The sequence below is a fragment of the Cricetulus griseus genome, chromosome 3, assembly GCF_003668045.3.
Source record: "Cricetulus griseus strain 17A/GY chromosome 3, alternate assembly CriGri-PICRH-1.0, whole genome shotgun sequence".
NCBI classification, from domain to species: domain Eukaryota; kingdom Metazoa; phylum Chordata; class Mammalia; order Rodentia; family Cricetidae; genus Cricetulus; species Cricetulus griseus.
This window is the reverse complement of record NC_048596.1, coordinates 214,766,233-214,788,604: the sequence shown is the minus strand read 5'-3', so window position 1 is coordinate 214,788,604 and position 22,372 is coordinate 214,766,233. Positions and strand designations below refer to the sequence as shown.

The 22,372-nt window shown below is 41.1% G+C and overlaps 2 protein-coding genes and 1 pseudogene across 6 annotated transcripts; all 3 read left to right on the top strand.

Annotated features, from left to right (window-relative positions):
• Window positions 1–2,798: 2,798 nt before the first annotated feature.
• On the top strand, window positions 2,799–2,892 carry LOC113834654 (annotated as a pseudogene).
• A 3,580-nt stretch (window positions 2,893–6,472) lies between these two features.
• Window positions 6,473–10,228, top strand: LOC100754672 (polycomb complex protein BMI-1). The gene is made up of 8 exons (XM_027405307.2): window positions 6,473–6,661; window positions 7,966–8,077; window positions 8,187–8,250; window positions 8,355–8,389; window positions 8,723–8,783; window positions 8,862–8,918; window positions 9,009–9,068; window positions 9,893–10,228. Exons 1-8 carry the CDS (start codon window positions 6,523–6,525, stop codon window positions 9,950–9,952), a joined length of 588 nt encoding a protein of 195 aa, XP_027261108.1. The 5' UTR covers window positions 6,473–6,522; the 3' UTR covers window positions 9,953–10,228.
• A 1,064-nt stretch (window positions 10,229–11,292) lies between these two features.
• On the top strand, window positions 11,293–18,502 carry LOC100754672 (polycomb complex protein BMI-1). Of its 5 annotated transcripts, none has more exons than XM_027405302.2 (10): window positions 11,293–11,456; window positions 15,819–15,949; window positions 16,250–16,346; window positions 16,866–16,921; window positions 17,010–17,060; window positions 17,202–17,310; window positions 17,390–17,429; window positions 17,679–17,777; window positions 18,005–18,085; window positions 18,173–18,502. In XM_027405302.2, exons 2-10 carry the CDS (start codon window positions 15,838–15,840, stop codon window positions 18,500–18,502), a joined length of 975 nt encoding a protein of 324 aa, XP_027261103.1. In that variant the 5' UTR covers window positions 11,293–11,456; window positions 15,819–15,837. The 5 variants fall into 5 exon arrangements, with proteins under 5 accessions (XP_027261103.1, XP_027261105.1, XP_027261106.1 ...); XM_027405304.2 differs by lacking the exon at window positions 11,293–11,456 and adding an exon at window positions 11,689–11,808; XM_027405305.2 differs by lacking the exon at window positions 11,293–11,456 and adding an exon at window positions 15,090–15,114.
• Window positions 18,503–22,372: the final 3,870 nt, after the last annotated feature.

The following is a 22,372-nucleotide window of genomic DNA, read 5'->3' as shown; positions in this document are numbered from 1 at the left end:
TCAGCCAACTGAACCACATACTCGGCTTTATTTGTGGATGCTGGGGCTCTGCTCGGGAGCTACTATGCAAAGCACACACTCCGTTGAGTTGTACCTCCAGCCGTGGTGGCTTCTTTTTTTCTTTTTGAAGATTTATTTATTTTTGCTTTTTAAAATGTGTATGCGGGTCTTGTCCGCATGAATGTTTGTGCACAACGTGCATGCAATGCCCACAGAGACCAGAAGAGGGTGTGGGAGCCCCTCGGACTGGGGTTAAAAGGTTTGTGAGCCACCATGCTGGGGCTGGGAATCAAACCGTTTGCTGGTCCTTTGAGAGAAGTCACTGGTGCTCTCATAACCACGGAACCCTCTCTCCCACAGAGACTTTTTCTAAAAACCACCTTAGAAATCATATTGATACTGTATGTTTAAATCTGATCAAGATTGAATACTATTTTCTAAAATCTAATAAAGGAAACTAAGAGAAAAGACTTAAGCAAATACAGTTAACTTGTCGTTAAACCATTTATGTCAGTGGACAGACACTTGCGGCTGAGGTAAATATTTGAGTCTGTTACTTATGACACATGCTGCCCCTCTCCACGTGGCAGGATGTTTGCTTTCAAAATGACTACTTTCCTACAGTTGCTCTTGATTTTAATTTAACAGACTATTATTATGACTCAACTTAAACATTAAATGCCACTGTCTCTATAAACAAATATTGATCATAGCAACTTAGGAATAAAGAAATAAAAAAATGAACTCTAAATTAATTTAAAATTAAATTAATTAATTTAAAAATATCAGTTTGAAGATTCTCTTTAATCGTTGGTTAAAACACCTCACAAAAGATATATCTTTATATTTTATTTACATCCATTTTGTTACCAAAAAAATCTAAGGTAACTTTCAAAAACTATATAAAAATGTATGTAGAATATGTTTTTTCTATGGTTATTACAAATTAAAAAGTCAGTATTTCCCAACATTTCTACTAAAAGAAAGACTTATTTAAAATTTTTCTTTAGACTCATCTATTTTATTTTCTGTGTTTGAATGTTATTTCTGTATTGCCTGTATGTGTATATGTGCACCCCATGCAGGCCTGATGCCTGCAGTAGTCAGAAGAGGGCATCTGGAACCAGAGTTAGAGATAGTTGGGAACCACTGTGTGAGTGCTGGGAATTGAACCCAGGTCTTAACTGCTGAACCATCCCTCCAGCCCTAGAAAGACAGGTTTGCAAAGTAGAACCTATAGTTTTGAAAGTAATTTATGGAACAAAACCTGTCACTTTCATTGGTACCTGTGGTCTTATGGAACTAGTCTTCATTTTTATCCACAAATACATGTATGCCACTATTATTATTTTAGAAAAACCAACAATTTTCTTATACTATTCAAGAAATATATATTTATATATTATATTTTGACCTATATTTGTTTATATATCATCGATATATATATTTACCTATTCTACTTGGGATTCATCCAAAAGTCTCTGTCTTGAGTTAAGAAATGTTTATGAGGGCTGTGCATGGTGGTGCATACCTTTAATCCCAGCACTTGAGAGGTAGATCCAGGAAGATCTCTGAGTTTGAGATTAACCTGGTCTATAAAGTGAATTCCAGCAGAGGGGCTACACAGAGAAACCTTGTCTCATAAAAATAAGTAAATAAGTAAAAATAAGAATACATCACTGTTTTTAAAAAGCAAAGAAAAGTTCATGAAAATTCAGAGTGTCTGGGATCCCCCCCACACAATGTTTCCAGCCATCCATATTATTATCTTTCTTGACCTGTATTTTATAGGGAACTGTAAATAAAATTTAAATTGTTATTGTATGATGGTTTTAAGGTACTCCAAATAATAAAGAACTATTTCTACCAGCACATGCACACACACACACACACACACACACACACACACACACACACACACACACACAGCCTATGGAGTTGAGTAATTATATAAATACTGGTAATAGAGGTCCAAGTTTCTAATTTCATGGACTAAATTGACTATATAATACAATTCCCCGTTTCACCCTGTTAACAGTTAACAATATTTTCTTGGTATTTTATTACATTAAAAATATTTTATGGGCCGGGGGATGTAGCTCAGAGTACTTTCCTAGCCTGCAAGGCCCTCAGGTTGAACCTCAGCTCCGGACAGGAGAAGAAAAAAGAAAAGGAAAAGAATTTCTAAAGTTTGCCTCAACCCAGTCCCCTTCCTTAAAATACAGATGAAAATGCTTGCACTGAAAATGTTTGCACAGAAAATGCTTGCACTGAAAATGCTTGCACAGAGGCTTCCAGCCTGGGTTTGGGACTGTGCTTACTTAGCAAGCACATGCCCCTGGATAAATCCCCAGGAGCACAAAGAAAACAATTCTAATTTAGAATAGAACATTTGAAAAAATCACAATATTATATTTTAAACATTAATTAATTAATGAAACAAAGAGAAAAAAATGAGTGCATGGGAAGAAACAGTAGGAAAGTTGTATCTGTTATCGTGGTACTTGCTTTCTCATCAGTCAAAAAAAATTATTTTGAAGCTAGGATAATGATGCAAAGGTTGTTCAGAAAAATTCTATCCATGCAAAATTGTAAGAAAGTGGAACTACTAACTTTTTTTTTAGAAATTAATTTTTTGGCTGAATTGTTTATAAAATTGTTTCAAGTCTATGTTTTATTTTGAAAGGAGAAATAGAATATGCATTTTATTGAAAGTAACGTATTCATTAACAATGTTAACTAAAATGTTAAGTTCCAAACCAGTATTATTTTAAATTGTATATGTATTTCGAAACATTATAAACCTTTTATCTGCTGCTAACAGCAGTCTCCTTGATAATGTATATAACCTGTTGCTTCTATGGGTTGCTCTAAAGCACCTTGGGTATGTTGTCGAGGTCATCAAGTACATCTTCATGAAGCTGTAGACTATGGACCTGTGGACTTGTGATGGAGGGTCTTCATAGAGACAAATTCCAGTTTCCTGGACACCAGAAGATCCACATCTCAACGAAGTGGGGCTTCAGCATGTAGATGAATTTGAAGATATGGTTGACAAGCTCTTCCCTGATGACTGTGGGGGTCAAATGTGTGGTTCCCAGGAAAGGCAAGCTCTATGTCCCAGGGCTTCCACTGGTGAATTCTACATGCCACCAAAGCATGCTCATTAATAAATCTCACATCTCTTCTGAAAATGAACAAACCTTTTCTCTAGACCTTTCTTTGCCAAGCTCTTTAGAAGTCCTTTGCATTTTTGTGGGTTTGTTTTTAGCTGTATTAGGGATTGTTGAAACTAGGGCCTTGCATGCACTCAACAAGTGTTCTGTTGCTGAGTCCCTCTTAAAATTTAATTCTCTTCTCTTTTAAATGTTTATGTAAATGCTTATTTTAAGTGAGTTTAAAGTACTTTTAACATAGTCTTTTTAGTGCTTATAATGCATTTAATTCAAAACATCCCTTCTATATGTAATTTTCTTGCCAAATGTAAGGTTTGATAAGTGAATATAGTTAACTCTTGTAGTTTACAAGCAAGGACAGAATCATGTTATCTGAGTTTTAATCTATAAAAACATTCCTTTCCCTTTTCTCGTTTTGTTTTGATTTGCCGTGGAAAGCTAAATTCCCTTGATTAAAATAAATGAGGCTATTTATACTTTAAATTTTAATATGTAAAAAGCATGCTCTCAAAATATAAACTTTAAAAATTATTGCTACAGGCAATCATATTACCTGGCATAGGCCTATTTGTTTGTATTTTTGCTGGAATTAATGGATCTGATCACAATTCGAATTTCTGAGGCCTGAGAATATACATAGAAGCCAAGCGAAAAGACACTGTCAGACAGTCCCTGCTGTGGCTGAGATGTGGAACACCTGGAAACTGAATGGCTTGTGGACATGGTAGGTCCACTTTGAATGTTGCCATGATGCTCTGTGAGAACCAGTACAGCAAAAGTACTTGTTTACCTAAAAACTGTTTTTTAATTCATAAAACTAACAAACGTACAGCAATCAGGCCTTTGGGGAAGGCTGACCACAGAGATCAAATTAAAGCCCTGGTCAGTTGTCAATGTAATAGCAGTGCAGTGGCCAACATTAAGCTGTTAAACAGCCTGTTCAAAGGATACAATGTATTCTGAGACTCTAAAACATTGTTTAAAGTGATGCTTTGTAGTTCTTGATATAACTTCTAGGTTCTTAAAAAGTAAAACAACTTTAACAGTACCTGGTACTTCAATATTTGTAACAATAGAAGCAAGCCACAATGTTGACATGAAGATGTTTAAATTCTGTTGTTTTCACCTCTCCAAAACTATTCTTTTAAAACTCCCTTTGAGGTCAGATACAGTCTATTGGCTTTGAGTCTGTAAAAATTTGCAAAGTTTAATGGAAGTTTCAAGGCTGTTTTCACCATGGGGGCAAAAATGTTAAGTACTTATTTGCTCACTTTCATAATGTTATTCAGATTTTCTAACAATATAAAAATGCATAGATTTCATGACTCTGGCCAAGGAAGTCTACAGCATGACTTTTAACGATCATGTTTCTATACATTGCAACAGGCTTGTCAAAGGCATGTGTGTTTGTTAAATAAAATATTTAATCCTGTGCCTTCACCAAAGGGAATAAAAAGAAATTTACCTATAATAAGAAAATCCAGTTTTTAGTATGAGAAAACATTATGGTTTATTTTTTTGTGAGAGTTGGAAATGTACCCATTATTTGGGCCTAACACATGAATATATTTGGACAGAAGAGACACATATCTTAGAAGAACTGACACACGGGCAAGAGAGTAATGTGTGGACTATAGGGGAAAACAACCATTGTGAATTTCCTAACTTTTATGCCCATAAACTCAGTACCACTTGTTTACTATTCTTTTTTAAAAGAGTATTTTAAAAGCCCATGCTCACACATTAATCTTTCCACTTTTGATACTAAAGTGTGACCAGTGCTATCAACTCAAATTCTATTTGAGTGATAACACTCAGTGGTCATAAAATATATAATAAACAATGTTTTGATGTTAACATTAATATGTAGATGGTTCTGCCCTGTAAAATAAAGTTAGCTTGAAATGCTTTAACTGGCGTTTTATGGGGGTGCAGAAAAAGAAATAAGAGAAGTGGGAAGAAAAAAAAGAGCATAATTAATAGGTACTTGTTTAATAAAAACCCTAAGGAGTCTTCTAAGCCTTTCCTGCTGCTGTGTTCTTACCTAGAGAAGGGACTGCACGTGCTTTTCAAAGCTAGGCTGAGCAGCGCTATTCAACATTCCATTCAAAAACATTCCATTCGTGTCCTGTTCCGTGAAGTGGGGTCCTGTCCACACGTCGGTGCGACGTGGCATATTGACTTTATTCATTAATATCAACCTCTCCCCCACAAATAGTCTCCAAAATTAGGGCAAACAAGAGTGTCTCTCATGTTGAACCTGACTTTACATATTATCTCTCCCGAAGAGTAAAACACGTTTCTTGTTCCATGGCCCTTTCCTCCATCCTTCAAGAACTGGAACTTTTTTAGTTTTCAAACTGTCTTGATAAAAAAAAAAAAAATGCTTAATGTATCTTCGCGGTTTTCTTGTTCTCCTAAACCAACTTCGTAGTAACAAGATAAAAAAAAAAAAAAGAGGGGGGAGTTAAACTTTATACAGGATTTGTCTTTGAAGTTATGGGTATCTGAAAAAGCAATTCATTTCTACTAAAGGTCTTGCGGTTCCTAACCGTACTTTACTAAGATAACATCTCATATATACTTATGAAGACTATTGAGTAATTAAAGCCACGGACGTAATGAGTTTAGAAGCACAGAATTTATATGACAGAGTGCTTTCGAAAGGTATTTATTTGCAGTAGCATATAAAAATTTTAATAATCCTGTCAAATATGTTCATGAATAATTTATTAATCTCCCAATTGTTAAGTACGGAGCGCGCACACCCGCCGCTCTTTCTGCGTGTGTCTCCGTGAACATAACGCAGAAATCTATTGCCGTATTCCTGAAGTGACAAAGACGAGGTAAAATTGTTATGTTTAGCTGTCTACAGCCTCACAAAAGGGCAGCGCTGCGGATAAGGCTGGCGAGTTAACACACGCACTCAGTCTCCCGCTGTCCCGAAGCCCAGCTTCTCGCTTCACTGGCGGCGGAGGGATTCCCGCGCCTCCGGGCACCGGGCCCCGTGGGGACAGAGCGGGTGCGGTCCCAGGTGAGCACCAAGCGCATCCAATGGGCGTCCGCGGTCGCCGAGGCCGAGCCCAGCTGCTCCAAGGGAGTAGGAAAGGCCGGCGCGCCGCGCACAAGGCCCGCAGGGCGGCGGAGGCCGAGAGGCCCAGCCGCCGCCCGAGCTTCGCCCGAACCCTCCCGAACCCCCCCGAGCCGCCGCCCGAACCTCCCCGAACCGTCCCGAGCCATCGCCGAGCCTCCCCGAGCCTCCCTGCGGCGGGCGCGCGCGACCGATCAGCTGGGCGCGCGTCGCGAGTCACGTGGTGCTCATGTCGAAGGTCACGGCGCGCTCACAATGGAGCTCTCCGAGTATGTGCAGAGAGGCTTCCAGAGGCTGGCGGATCCCGGCTCCTTTGACTCCAACGCCTTCGCGCTTCTCCTCCGGGCGGCTTTCCAGAGCCTGCTGGACGCCCGGGCGGACGAGGCCGCGCTAGGTAAGCGGCTCGCCCGCCGCCGTGGCCTGGGTGGAGGGGCGCCCGGCAGAGCCGCCAGCCCGGCGCCGTCGGCACAGCCCCGGCCGGGGCAAGTCCCCCGGCTTCGCCCAGCGCTCGGCCCCGAGTGTGGGGACCCGAGCGGGCCCTGAGCGCCGTTCTGCCCCTGCAGGGCACCTGCACGCGGCCAGCTCCACGCTCTTGGCCTGGTTTTCCTGCCAGTCTCTTTGTTCCTTTGTAAAGCCGCGTTCAAGTCTTGTTTGTGGCCTAAATGTGTGGGGTTTTCAGCCTTCTCGTAGGCTGCGGCTGTTTTGACACTTGGACTTCAACTGGGGAGGTCCTGTGATTCAAGCTCCCTCGACTGGACTAGAGGGGATTGAAAAGGGTCTATTTCGGCTGGGTCAAATAGCATTGACATTTTCCACCCTAGAGAACACCTTCGGATCCTGTGATCACTCCAACACTGACGTTTCGTGTGTTAAATCCAGGTTCTTCTCCCAGAACCTTTAAGTAGGGCGCATAGTGTTTTGTTCTGCAGCGGTTACCAGGAAGAGAGGCAGTTTTGAATGTCTGTCTGGTCACAGAATGCAGTTGTCATTATGGATTAAGAGCGTACTTGAAGACAAATCACTTCTAGATAATTGCCTTAAAAATATCAACACAATTCAGACCTTTGGTTGTGTCGGTGTCTTCCTAACCCCACCCCCTTGCCCCGGGTTTCATTGACACTCGAACAAAAAGTATGAAAGTGGAAGCTGTTCTTCAAGCAAAAAATAGTAACCACCACCTGGGCTAATCTCGGAGCGGGGTGTGTGTGTGTGTGTGTGTGTGTGTGTGTGTGTGTGTGTGTGTAAGTAAACTAGTGCGATTTTGAAATTTCTATTGTATCTTCGAATGTGTGTCCCTCCCGTCAAGCTTCCTTGATGTAATTATGTCCAAGGAGCCAATTATTCTAAAATGTAATTTTTTGAAAGTTGTTCATTTTGAAATTTACACTGTGTAAACTATTTGTCTTCAGTTTCTCCTTTGCTTTCAGCCCATCCAAGTAACCACTGCCCCCTTTTCTTTGAAGCCTGGTATTCTTAAAAATTATTAAGACAAAAATAAAAGAAGGTAATTGAAAAGAGATTGACAGTAGATTATTGATGTATTCTCTTTATTGTTTTGCAGTTGACCTTGTTCATCTCATTCATTTGCACTTGCATTTTTTTATCTTTTTTGAAAGGAAGTTTTACTCAAGCCAAAATATCCCTCTTAGGAACAGGGGTCTAAAGAATTTGTAATAATTAGCAATTAATTTATTTTAGATCACCCTGGCTTGAAACATATCGACCCAGTGGTTTTAAAGCATTGTCATGCAGCAGCTGCAACTTACATCCTGGAGGCAGGAAAGCACCGAGTTGACAGATCTACTCTAAGGTACAGGCTTTATTTAAACGCCCATTTATTTGTAAGTGGTATCTTTGTGATTGTAATTTCAGTTTTTAAAGATAGAGACTAAACCTTTGTTTACCCTCCCCTCCTACAGCACCTACCTAGAAGACTGTAAATTTGACCAAGATCGGATAGAAATATTTTGTACAGAGTATCAGGTTACTTACTTTAAACTTTTAAATTAACAATTAGTCCCCTTTTCCCTTAGTCTGTTTGCAAAAATGTGTTTTCTTTCTTTCTTTCTTTTTTCCCCCTTTCCCAGAATAATAAGAATTCTCTTGAAATCCTACTGGGAAGGTAGGTACTGTATTAGGTGTCAAGCTGGGGCACTTTTCACTTGTGGGTAATGAATGGAGCTTGCTGGTGTGAAACAAAACAGGACCAAAAAACCTGGGATCCTGACCCAAAATAAAAGGGCCAAAGGGCATGTGGAACAATTGAAGTTAAGCTGATGTTTTTAAAGATAGAGCTTGACATAATCTTAGGATGCTTTTACTCTTTTGAACCTGAAGATGAAGTTCAATAGTACTTTAAAGTTCAGAGTGGAGTGAAGTGAGTTGAAGAGAGACATCATTTAGTAGATACTGAAAGTTTTTCTGTAGGTATTACAAAACTATCATTGTCTTTCAGTATAGGCAGATCTCTCCCTCATATAACTGATGTGTCTTGGCGCTTGGAATATCAGATAAAGGTAAAGTTTAACAGACTTAGAGGGGTTTAGGGAATTTTTTTTTTTTAGGTTAAAGACTGGTGTTTTGTGTTGTTTTAGACTAATCAACTTCATAAGATGTACCAACCTGGATATTTGGTGACCTTAAATGTAGAGGTATGTATAGATTCTTGACTAAAAATGAAATGTGTAACAAAATTCTCATTTCTTTGATTCAAATAAGCAGCATTTTTTTTTCTTCCATAGAACAGTGATTCCCAGTCCTACCCAGAGATTAGTTTTAGCTGCAACATGGAACAGTTACAGGTACAGTACTAGGGTCTTTGAATATGCTTCTTTCTGTTTGAGAATTGTAATCTGTCTATCATCAGATAATGAAGGTTGGTTCAGGATTTAATGGCAAAGGGAGAATAGAAGCAGAAATTTAACATAGACTTCACTTTCAAAAGTAAGATCATTACTATTTCCAGTAGCCTGCACTTGCTGTTTTCTCTGATTAAAACATACTTCTGAAATGTTGTGCTCAGTTTCCTTCAATTTATCATACATCTGATTCAGTAAAACTGAGCAAAAGTGAGAGCAAGGATTTAAAAATGCCTTTCACAAATTAATCTTCCAAAGTTGTATTTTTAAGCAGTAGTGTTACTCTGTAAAGGGAAAGTCACATAAGTTCCTAATACTGTTTATATTGTCAATGTAAAACTGAAGAAATTGAAAATTTTGTTGATTGATGGATTTGGCAACGAATTTATTTCTTACCAATTAAATAAAATGAAGATCATCCCTGAAAATTTGGATGAAAGTGAGTGTTCCAAAAACATCTGCAGTCATTTCAGTGTAAATATTTATGAAACTTTAAAAAGTTAGAAGATGTGTGAATTATAACCTTTCCTAGAGAAGTTGAGACTTGATTTAGATATTGCCTTTTAATTAGAACTTGAATAGCTGATTCGAAGACAAGATCCTGTAGGGGAAGCGCTTCTTTGATAATGATTTGCCAACGGTTAAAATCCCCTTTAGTTTTGGACTCGTTAGGAGTTCTTCCGACGTTGTTTCTTGCAACTGCCTTCAAGTTGGGTGCTTCTTTACTTGTATCCCAAAATTGTGACATGAGTTGTACATCTTTTTAGGACTTGGTGGGAAAACTTAAGGATGCCTCAAAAAGCCTGGAAAGAGCAACTCAGTTGTAACTTGGGACCCCACGAGCCTAGAGGAAAACCAGACGCGCTTTGCCTCCTGCAGGACCGTGCGAGTTGGATGTCATTTTCAGGAGAAAAAGAGCTCCCTCTCGAATTTATGCCACCCATCAATTTTTGACACTTTTTTTACACATGTGAAATGGTTAAGAGGGAAACTCTTAAGCATTTGAATTTTCAGTATTCACTATACATTCCTTCTTTTGGAGCGTTTTCAAGCCCTATCAAAGTATCGTACCCTGAATAAATAAGGTGGTGTTCCCACATGAAGGGCGGTATTCTGTTTGGAGTTTGTGTGTGAATGACGACTGTGTGTGTGCAAAGCAGATCCCAGCGGCGCTGGCTCGGACGCCTGCATCACCCGGGTTTAGCGCCACAGGAAAGGTGTGCGGGGAGCCGCGCTCCCGGCCGGAATGGCCCGTTACCTGCGCCCGCGCCGCCCGCCCCGCCGCTCGCCCGCCCGCCCGACCCTGCGCGCGGAGCCAGCCCGGCTGCTACCCGCGCGCGCCTCTTCCCGGCCGCCAGCGGGCGGGGCGGCCGCTGTTGTTTCCGCGGGCCTGGCTCGGCGCAGGTTCGGCGGGGGCAGCGGCCGGGCGCCCCCGGCGGCGGGCCCCGCGGACGTGTGTGCGCGAGCGGGAGACATGGTGGGGGCGGGGCGGGGCGGCGTGCGGGGCCGAGCGGGCCGCGCCGAGAGGGCGGCGTGTGGCGCTGTGGAGAAATGCCGCCGCCACCGCGGCCGCGGCGCGCAGCGAGGGGAGGGGGCTGGGCGCGCGGCGCGCAGGGGAGGGGGCGGCCACGGGCCCGACTACACCGACACTAATTCCCAGGCCGCCCTTAAGGAATGAGGGGAGCACGTGACCCGGCGGGGCGGGGGGAGGGGGCGGGCGGACTCCGAGCCATTTTGGAGCCGGTGTCAGTTTCCACTCTGCCTTCAGCGGTGCATTTTTTTCCACCCTCCCCTCCCCTCCTCATCCTTCCTCCCTCCCCGCCTCCCCGCCCGCACGCACACTCGGCGCCCCCCGCCTCCCCCACGCGAGTCTGAAATAATAATCGTAGTATTAAAGGCAGAGACCGGGCGAGACAATGGGGAGGTTGGCGAGGGAGCCCCGCGCCGGCTTAGCAACACCTCCCAGCCCCGCAGAATAATACGGCTCGGCCCCTCCGCGCGCCCTCCCCCGAGCGCGGCCGGGAGGCGGCGGCTACGCCGAGGAGGAGGAGAGGCCCTGAGGAGGCGGCGGCGGAGGCCGCGCGGAGGCGGAGGAGGCCGCGCGGGAGGAGGAGGCCGCAGCGCGCGACCAGGAGGCCGGCGGGGGAGCGGCATGAGCCGAGCGCGGCGGCCGCGGCTGCTCTCGGCGGCGCTCGGTGCCCATTGACAGCGGCGGCGGCAGCTTGCTCCAAGATGGCCGCTTGGCTCGCATTCATTTTCTGCTGAACGACTTTTAACTTTCATTGTCTTTTCCGCCCGCTCCGATCGCCTCGCGCCGGCCGCTCTTTCCGGGTACGTAGGAGGCGAGGCGCCGGCGGGCCGTGGCCGGGGACTGGTGGGGGTCGGGGCGGCGTGGGGGGGCGGCGGAGCTGACAGCGTGGGCAACCGGCCCGCGCCCCGCGCCCGCGCGCGCCCGCCACCTCCCGCGGCGCCGGACGCCCCGCAGCCCGCACCAGCGCCGCCCGGCCGCGCTCCAGCCGCTCCAGCCGCCGCCCGCGCCCGGCCGCGCCGCGCCGCCCCACGTTTTAGTTGCCCGCTCCCCCGAGCGCCCCCCGGCACCCTCGCGCCGCACATGGTCCCCGAGAGCGGCACTTGTGTCTTCAGCCTGCGCGGCTCCCGCGGCCGCTGCGCCCTTTGTTGAGAGGTAGACTTTGCTGAAATGGGGACGGGATCCTGAGATCGGGCGCTGCCTGGGTCCAGTGGCTTCCCTCCTCTCCCGAAGAAAGGGCTCTGGAGGTCTTTGAACCTCCAGGGAACGCCCCCATTTTATAGGGACGGGTACTATGGAGGGCAGCGATCCCGATGAGGTGGGTGTTAGGCTGCGGGGAGCCCGGACAAAAATGTTATTAACTTAAGTTGGAGGGACACTTGTGTGAAATTGGATGGCTGGTAAGATGGCGGTTCCCAGTTGTTTCCAAGGTCTTGTGCATTTGTGTTGGAAAGGGTAAAGTTTTCAAGGTGGTATTTGTTGGGAGTCGTGGGCAGGGGTTCTATACGTGCTTGGGGCGAGCTCTCCAGGAGGTGGGCATTCCAAATTTAGAGCTTTGTTTTGGCGTGAAGACGGTGGCTGGTCGTTAGCCTTGCTGAAGGCTCTCTTTCTCTGTCTACTCCTTTCCCCCCTTTTTCTTCTTTTCCTTCGAAGACACTACAACTTTCCCCTATTCTGTGGGATGCGCAGAGACTCGTGACTTAGGTCCACTGCGTTTTATAGATTTCGCTAAATGTCAGCATAGGGCATGTAGTAAGGGGGATGCTTTGGGGAAGGAGTACTAACGCATTGATTGCTTATGTTTACGTAGTCGTTTGGATTTGACAGCGCTGGAGCATGATCTTTTCCCCAGAGCTTTACAGTTAATAATTGGAAATAAACAAGGAGAGAGACTTTGATCATTCCCAATTGCAATAAAAGGATTTAGTGGGCTTAGTGGTCACGGTTCAATATCTGAAAGAGAATTGAGCGTTAACCCCTTCCCTTAAAGTAGGCAAAATTCCGGGCATATTTACCCAAATGCAGATGTATGATGTTAGCTCAACCTATTTTTGTAGGAATCCCTCCCCCACACACACCTCTGGAAACACGTTGTAAAACGTAGTAAAGACCTGATACTAAAGGATGTAAATTGTTGACGGCATGAGTGTAACCAAGTTATGACACTATATAGTAACATTTAGGTCTTAAATAGACTAGTGACAGGCTAAGGAGAATCTTTCAGAGGTTGATTTGTTTTTCCTAAGTAAAATTATTTTTTTTACCCAGATTATTTCTTTATATCTCCTATGAAAGTGTAGTATTTGACATAACCTACCAAGGCAAATTATACTCGTAATAATATCTTTAAAGCTGTATTAAAGATTGTATATGCATGTGTAGACACTCAAATATAGTTACATACAAACTTTTGTAACTCAAGTAAGCTTTTAGATGTATTTGATAAGTCCATTAATGCTCTACTACTGAGCTCTTGGATATATGGTAAGTGTCCAGATAGGCAAGTTCTCCCCATGAGTCAAGTCACCCCCAACTTTACCCATCCTAGCATTTGAGCAGAGAGCCCAAGTGGGATTATGGAGTTCATTTGCATTTCTTAGGTTGCAGTCGTCAAGCTGATTGTTAACATAAGAGCTTGCTTCTGTTTTCCATCATTTTGACCTTACTGGTGTTAGGCCTCCAACTAAAAACTGACAGCTCCCAACTGAGTAAGCTATAAAGGCATGTTTTAACTATTGAGTATTTTCAACGTTGTATGCTTGTTGTATTTTACTGGTACAAGTAGTTTCTGTGGTGCAAGAGATTGTTTCTTAGGTTTTACCAAGCATTTCAGAAAGTATTTATTAGGTTGATAGTACTATCCAATAGGATAAAATGATGAAGAATTGCTGTTTGTGTAAATTACAAAATGATAATTAGCATTATGAATGCTTAAAGGGGCCAAATTATTTTCAACTAAGGTAGGAGAGTTGTGTGAATTCCAGTTTGAGGTGAATTTGAGAGGCTTTAGTCAAGTCCATGGGACTGAAATGTTCAAAGATAACTGGTGATCACCTTCTGTTGAGGCTTGAGTCCTCTTTGAGTTGGTATTTGCACTTATGTCATAGAATGTGCCTTCTATAATACAGTGGGGAGAAGGCAGAGCCCTTTGTGAACTTCATGATGGGTGATGTGAGTAGGATATGGTTTCTTTGCTAGGCAGAGTGTCAAGCTCACTGACCATCTTTCTAGGAAAGATCCTGTGGTTTCACCAGGAGAGTTCCCTTTAAGCATCAGACAAGGTGGTCCTTGATCACTAAGTATGGTTGAATTTGGATCTTGCTCCTCTTCAGACACATGATTCCATCTACAGCCCCTCTACTACTCTACTCAGATTAATGCAATTTGTTGACAATATTCTTAACACGCAATCAATCCAAAGATGTTCTCTGGTTGAAGTCACTGGCTGCCACTGAGCCACATCCATTTGGGCCATCTTTTAGTACTAGCAGCTCTTACTTCTTGCCGTTGGGGTATGCTAGTTGTTATTTCCCTCGACTGTATTAAAATCTCCTTAAAATTAAAGCCCCCTTTATTATTACAAATGCAAGTTCCTAGATTCCCATTAAGGACACCTTTGAGAATGTAGTTCAGTCAGGTGTAGAAGGTCAGCCTTGGTTAGAAGTCTAATGGATGAAAAGGTAGTAATTGAAGCTACATCCCACAGCAGTACACTAGGTGGTAGGTAATTGACTTCCTGATTACTTTCTGGTGTGGTGTTGCTGACAGTTCCAAAGGTACCATTTCATCTAGTGAGTATTGTATGGAAGTTAGGCGAGAAAATTACATTTGCCCCCTCCCTCCCCAATCTTTACCCTGCATTTAGCTTTGGGAATGGGCTGGTCACATGGCTTTTTACATTTTGACACTATCCTACACACTAAAGTAGCTTTTTTCTTTTCTTTTCTTTTCTTTTTTGCCTGCAGTGTAGTTTATTCAAATGAAAGTTTGCCCCTCCTTCTCCTCTTGTAAAACAGACTTCAATATTTAGTCCTTTCAAAAACTTTGCATGGCTAATCTAATCTACTGGAGGACTTGCTAGAGAAGGTAGCCTTAAAAATTCAGTTCAATAAACGTCGCTGCAACTCGAGCCTTGCTGGGTTGAGGTTAAGTGCACAGTTGGCAATTCTCAAAAAGATCTCTAAGTGAAATTTCTGACCAAGCGATTGCTAACAGGACAGACAGAAACAGGCAAGATAAGAAAGTAGCTTTTCCCTCTCAGTGGACGTGGAAGCGACCGGGAGAGTCTGGAATGGCCTGTGTACTCTTTGGGGCTGGGACTGCGGTGGCGGTCACCCGAAGATCCGCACCCTACGCCCCGCCCCACCCCTCCCCCGCGCCTGCCACCCCGCACGCCCGCAGAGGCTCGGCTTGGCCAGCTCCTCGCAGAGTTGCAGCGGTGGCCGGATGCCAAGTGTAAGTGTAAGTTGCTATGGAAACCCCAACAGAGGCAAGTTCCGAATCCGGAGCAAGACCTAGCCTGGGGCACCTCAGGATCCGCCCCTCACCATCCCGCCCGTGTCCGTGGCTCCCAGGCCTCAACGGAGGCCCTCGAGGTGTTTCTGTCCTCGGCACCCAGTCCGGAAATGCCAAGGATACAGGAGCCTGCACCGAGTGCTTTCTCTTTGTGGGGCCCCGAGCCCTGCCAGGTTTTGGTTGCCGTCTAAAGAATCCCGAAGTTTTTGACCGGAGGACCTGCAGGAAATTCCACAGTAAATTCGGAGACTTAGATCAAGCCCTAGTGGCTGGTAAATATTTTCGGAGACTGCATGATGTCCGAAGAGTTGCATGGTGTTTGAGGAGTTGGAGGACAGATGGAAGAAGAGAGACCTGAATCCACTCAGCTCCCAGCCCCCAATTCAGACCTTTTCATCTCACTCCCGGAATGACCTGAGAGGCCAGGAGTAAATTTAGTTGGATCCTTTTACACCATTTCAGTGGAGGTTATTCTGATCTCATTAGTAAATTCCTTCTGTGGAAAACGTTTGGAGAGTCCAGCTGTATAGTGTTAAACGAGTTTTATGAACTACCCAGTGTTTCATCAGGGTATACAGTTACTTAAGAGTTGTGGAGATAATCTTGATTCTCTTTCTTTGGATTACAGCCAATATTTTTGTGTCTTGCAGGAACTTTTATCAAGCAGAAATGCATCGAACAACCAGAATCAAGATCACTGAGCTAAATCCCCACCTCATGTGTGTACTTTGTGGAGGGTACTTCATTGATGCCACTACCATAATAGAATGTCTACATTCCTGTAAGTATACATTACCCTTCTTGTGTCTTTATAGTTCACAGCTCATCCTAGCTGTTAGACCTAGCAACATTCCCACATCCCACAGCTGTGGGATTTACTTTCTTTTACATGTAGTGATTTTTTACTGATTTTGTTACAGTTAGGCAGTATGTAGTGTTCAGGGTATTAATTGGTTTCACTTTTTAATTTGGGGAAATACCTTTGTCATTTCCCATCCTTGAATTTTCAGTTCTGATACTATTGATGCTTGAACCTCTATTTTTCTAAACTTACAAAAACTTTTAATGTTCCTCTTTATAGTTTGTAAAACATGTATTGTACGTTACTTGGAGACCAGCAAGTATTGTCCTATCTGTGATGTCCAAGTTCACAAAACTAGACCACTACTGAATATAAGGTAGGGAAATGCTGACATTTCTTGGTGGTAATTGTTGTTGGTATTGCATAATTCACAAGCAGGGAAGGCATCCCTGTTTTTGCTTTGAAGTCTTGAGTCTTAACCTGATATATATATGCTTTATAGGGGATAGAACTTTAATTTCTTGCCATCTTAATGATAACTATGTTTATTTAGACAAAGCTCAGTATTATTCTAGTTTCTTAAGGTGTCTTTTTTGTCCTTTAAAACTGAATTATTGACTTAATGACAGACAAGAATAATTTTTCAATGCTTCCATAGTCTTTTCTGTATTCTTATTAGTGAATTTAGTTACATGAAAGGCCCACTTCCCTTGACTCATTGTAGGCGAAGAACTAATTGACTATAAAGGATCAGCTGATTTGAAAAACTACTACTTCACTGTTTCTTTTTCAATCCTTTACACTGTATCACAATTAATAAAATAACCACACCAAAAATACCAAAAACTTAACATTTCTAGTTTTGCTGTATTAATTGATTCTTACTCTTTTTCAGGTCAGATAAAACTCTTCAAGACATTGTATACAAGTTAGTTCCAGGGCTTTTCAAAAGTAAGTACCTTGATTAAATGAATTTTTAAAAATTGTTGTTTTACCTGTTGTACCAAATTTCTGTATTTCCCCTTCTTACATCTTTCAGATGAAATGAAAAGGAGGAGGGATTTTTATGCAGCTCATCCTTCAGCTGATGGTAAACTTTTGTGGGACAAAAATCTATTTTGGGGAGAAAGAAAATCTATTTAGTAATTGTGTCTACTCAAAATTATCCTTTCTATCCTCTTACATACAAAATACTCAGTTTTTAAAATCAAATTTCAAAATGTCTTTATAGCTGCCAATGGTTCTAATGAAGACAGAGGAGAGGTTGCTGATGAGGATAAGCGAATTATAACTGACGACGAGATAATAAGCTTATCTATTGAGTTCTTTGATCAGAACAGGTAAGTTCTCCAGGAAATGTGTTTTATGGTAATGTGGTTATTAGATACTTTGTCTCACCAGTCATTGTCTGTCTCTTAGATCTGATCGGAAGGTAAACAAAGAGAAGTCAAAAGAGGAGGTATGTCCACATTACAAAACACCAGGGGACTTTGGGTTCTTCATTTTATGCTGTCCTTTATGATAGTCATATGATGCTGTTAAATGGCCAAATGGTGTTGGGAATTTGTTGATGTAGTATTTTTAATAGTAAATTCAAAATATAGCTAGTTGAGAGTTTTGTTGCATTTTGGTGTGAATATTAGTACCTTTTATCATGTCTAGGCAATTAAGAATTGGGAAAAAATTAGTTTTAAAAATGTGCTTCTAGGTGAATGATAAAAGATACTTACGATGCCCAGCAGCAATGACTGTGATGCACTTGAGGAAGTTTCTCAGGAGTAAAATGGACATACCTAATACTTTCCAGGTACCTACTTCATGCATTTTATATATAGTTTTAAAAATTGTTTTTAAATTTTCATTCTGGACCTTAAAATGCAATATAAAGAAATCTTAAATTTGGTGGCTAAGTTTAAGATATCTCTTAAAATAACTGGTGAAGAAGCTTTTAAAAGCATTTTGGATTATATTTAGATGACAGAAACAAACAAGTTTGTCTTTTTATCACTAAATACATGAAATATACTTCAATAGATTGATGTCATGTATGAAGAGGAACCTTTAAAGGATTACTATACACTAATGGACATTGCCTACATTTATACCTGGAGAAGAGTAAGTAGCTCTCTACCCTTAGCTTATGTTGGCCAAATGCATATAAAGATTTGAGAGTGATTTTTCTTTTACCTTTTAACTTTATAGAATGGCCCACTTCCTTTGAAATACAGAGTTCGGCCAACTTGTAAAAGAATGAAGATCAGTCACCAGAGAGATGGACTGACAAATGCTGGAGAACTGGAAAGTGACTCTGGGAGTGACAAGGCCAACAGCCCAGCAGGAGGTGTTCCCTCCACCTCTTCTTGTTTGCCCAGCCCCAGTACTCCAGTGCAGTCTCCTCACCCACAGTTCCCTCACATCTCCAGTACTATGAATGGAACCAGCAGCAGCCCCAGTGGTAACCACCAATCTTCCTTTGCCAGTAGACCTCGAAAATCATCAATAAATGGGTCATCAGCAACTTCATCCGGTTGAGTCCTGAGACTGTTAAGGAAAAGATTTTTCAACCCCTGATTTAGATACCTTCATCCATTACAGCTTTATAGATGCTAATACATGTGACTATCGTCCAGTTTGCTTTCTTTTGTAGTGACATTAAATTTGGCCATAAAAGATGGACTAGATGTGACACATCATATGGATGTTAATTGAAAGCAAAGATTGTTTCTGTATAGAATTGGATTCTGAGGAGGCAGGCAAGATGTTTTTTCTGGGTTAGGAAAGATGTGAAATGGTTTCTGTAGCCATTGTTTGGATTTGGAAATGTTCTGCAGTGGGTAGAAACATTGGGCCATAGTTTGTTAATCTCAACTAATGCCTACATTACATTCTCTTTGATTGTTCTTGTTATTATGCTGTTTTGTGAACCTGTAGAAAACAAGTGCTTTTTATCTTGAAATTCAACAAATGGAAAGAATAAGCATAGAATAATGCATTCTATGTAGCCATGTCACTGTGAATAACAATTTCTTGCATATTTAGCCATTTTAATTCCTGTTTGATTTTTACTTCTCTGTTGCTACGCAAAATGATCAAAGGAAACTTCAGTTTTACAATCTGTATGCCTAAAAGCGGGTACTACCCTTTATTTTACTGACTTGTTTAAATGATTCGCTTTTGTAAGAATCAGATGGCATTATGCTTGTTGTACAATGCCATATTGGTATATGACAAACAGGAAACAGTATTGTATGATATATTTATAAATACTATAAAAATATTGTGTTTCATGCATTCAGAAGCAGTTGTTAAAATTCTCCAAACTGGTTCGACCTTTGCAGATACCCACAGTGCACCCTACGTTGAGACTTACTTACCACCAGCACACAATTTATTTTAATGCTGATGACTAGTTTCAAATTCTTTTCCACTTAGAAGCAAATGGCAGATTATCATAGTTCTGGCTTTTCTTCAATAATACTTTCAAAATTAATGTTGCAGTATAGAAAAAATTTAACCAAGGTAATTGGAAATAATGTTTTAACTTTCCATTGTTTAAAATAGAATGTGTTTTTAAATACTATTTATCACTGGAATTCTAAAATAGATTTTTAAGTCAACCAGCTGAAGGAAAGCATTTTATCTACAATTATTTTAGTATATGTGGCGTAATAATAATTTCAAATTTAAGAGTTGTTTTCATAGTTAAAGGTATCTGCCTTTTCTGTAATGTCAGGAAACAGAAGCAATTTATTATGAGTTTCTACAGGTATTTTTAAACAGAGCAAACATGTTGACTTTCAAATATGAATGACCCCACCAGTTCTGCTTTGCTCTGGTCGAACTTAGTGTGTGTTCATCATCTATCGTTTGTGAGGATGTTTACTCTATATGAATATTGTTTCATGTTTGTATGGGAAATTGTAGCTAAGCATTTCATTGTCTCCAGTCTGGGAAAGAAGCACAATTCTATTTCTTTGTCTTGCTTATAGCCATTAAATCATTACTTTTACATATATTGCTGTTACTTCTGCTTTCTTTAAAGATTCAGTAAATGATGTTTTATGAAGCCACAAAATACATATATTTTTATTTTGACCTAAATTTGTACAGTCCTATTGTGTGTTGTTTCTAATTATAGATGTAAAATTAAATTTCATTTTTAATTGGAAAAATTCAATAAAAGGATATTCATTTAGAAAATAGCTATGATCTTTAATGAAAAATTTGCAGTGAAAAGCACAATGTGCATAAGTTTTGGGAACCCTGTAGTGGATTACAAGAGCTAAAACCTAAGGAGAATACATTGTTATCTTCAAATGGTGTTGCTAAGTAAATGCTTTGTTGTATATTGCTTGAAAGCCCAATGAAAGATGTATCTGTTTATTTACAATCTTTGAAGCAAAAGTTAACAATGTTTGCCAATTTTTGGTGAATTTAACTCATTTTTCTAGGCTTTTCTTAAGGTTTTCACGGTGTTATCTGGGACAGAAGACATCTCACCCTCTATGATGGACTTACTTCTAAAAATGTCAGAGGCACTTAAGGCTTACTCAGCAGTGTGTCACCATACTTGAAAACATTTCCATTTATTGTATCTGGGAAGAGGCTTTTTACCCTTACTCAATTTGAAAATTGCTTAAGCTTAAAAGATATTTCAGTCAAAAATTGTCTTTTAATAAAACAACAGAAAGATGAACTATGGTTTGCTTCTTAAATGACTACTCATTATTGCTCTTACCATTGAGATTTAAAACCTTTCCCACGTTACCACTTTAAAAACCTTCACCTTAAGAAAGTGAAATCTATCAAATCTCCTGACTTTGTAATTTACCAAATTGAGGGTACAGGAGAAGTTGACTTTAAGGTTTGACTTTTACTCCTAAATGGATTTTAGAATCCTAGGATACAAGGCTAAAACCAAGAGGTCTACAGAAAATGCCTAAATTGATCCCACAGATATTTAGCTTAAAGGTAGAAAGAGAAATGGGGCCCCTGCTGCTTGTTGTGTAAATAGTGATCTATCTTGCTTTACACATGCATAACACTTTACAAGTACTTTTTACCTCCTAAATTGCCGGCCGTTAATTGCACTGAGTAGAAAAAGGTTGCCCTTCAGTTGACTTAACTAGTTAAGCACATTGCTTCATTTCCATATGCGTGTGTTCAGATGGTAAGTTCTCCAGAAGTAAAATACAAGGGCAAACTGGTAGCACCTTTCCTCCATCTTTTCCTGTCTTTAATTACACTGTAATGTTTGTGTGGGCCTATCAAAAACAAGTTTTTTTTTTTTTCTGATGCCTTTATCCATATGAAATGCTACCTGTACCGATCAGCAAGAAATGAAGATTATGATCTTTTTTTTTTAAACATAGTTTATAGCTTTTAGATGCAATAGGATTCAGAAGCACACTGTACCAGCAACTCAGCATCCTGGGATGAGGGAAGTTGTTTTGCTTTTCTGGTGGTATTCTAAAGAGTTGATGTATCTTTCCTCCCATTGCACCAGGAATAATAACAAGAGTCCTGATAGTGCTTATACAAGAGATTGAAAGAATAAAAGGCTTTTAATCAAATTGCATTTAAAATAACTGGACTTCCATCATGTCAGATCTGTAAATCTTCTAACACCACACAAAACCTTTCTTAAAAATTGCATATTCCTTTAAGACACCTGGTGGACTGTGGTACGGATTCCCCTGTAGTTCTTGAGTTACATATATAGCTCTTAAGGAAGTCTCTTCCTATATAAAATGAACAGTACAACAGGTGGATATTTCCAAAACTAGTCCAAAAAATCCCGACTCCCGAAATAACCCTCCTCCAGAAAATATCCTGTGAACTCAAATGGGACCACAGGACCGGATTCTATAAAGAAGAGTAAGACTTTATCACACATTCCAGCCTCTAGTAAACATGACTTGAGAAGTAGTCCTGTGAAGTCCTTGAACCACAGAATCGCCCTGCAAATCTCAAGATCACCCAGCTTTGATTATGAAAGTCTCAGAAAAATGTTTACACAGTCTAGTGTTTCCTGTTTCCGCAGTTAATTTTTAAAACGTTTTTTTTCTTTTGGTTCCTGAAACGGATTTCCTTTATTTGCATCAGTTTCTTTTTCTTAGTGTGTAATTTCTGGAGGTCTTTGTCACACGAAGAACTTCATTATAGCTGCCTTCACCAAGACGACGACATCAGAAGTCATTTGTCATTCCAGGGTCCTTATGGCGTTTCTGAAAACGTTTAAGTGGAAAACTCATCCCGAAATCTCATTTAGCCCTTTGAATAAATAGTAAAGCACTCAATAAAAACGAGTTAAATTACATCTTCTCTGACCCTTGCCATAAAAATTCTACTTCCAGAGACTATCAGAAGAACTTAAAAAAAAAAAAAGCTGGTGTTCCTTGA

Coding starts and splice junctions, on each gene's coding strand:
- LOC100754672 (XM_027405307.2), top strand. CDS start 6,523: ATGGAGCTCTCCGAGTATGTGCAGAGAGGCTTCCAGAGGCTGGCGGAT. Junction 8,784..8,861: donor GCTTGGAATATCAGATAAAG/GTAAAGTTTAAC, acceptor GTGTTGTTTTAG/ACTAATCAACTTCATAAGAT. Junction 8,919..9,008: donor TGGTGACCTTAAATGTAGAG/GTATGTATAGAT, acceptor TTTCTTCCATAG/AACAGTGATTCCCAGTCCTA.
- LOC100754672 (XM_027405302.2), top strand. CDS start 15,838: ATGCATCGAACAACCAGAATCAAGATCACTGAGCTAAATCCCCACCTC. Junction 15,950..16,249: donor AATAGAATGTCTACATTCCT/GTAAGTATACAT, acceptor TCCTCTTTATAG/TTTGTAAAACATGTATTGTA. Junction 16,347..16,865: donor AGACCACTACTGAATATAAG/GTAGGGAAATGC, acceptor ACTCTTTTTCAG/GTCAGATAAAACTCTTCAAG.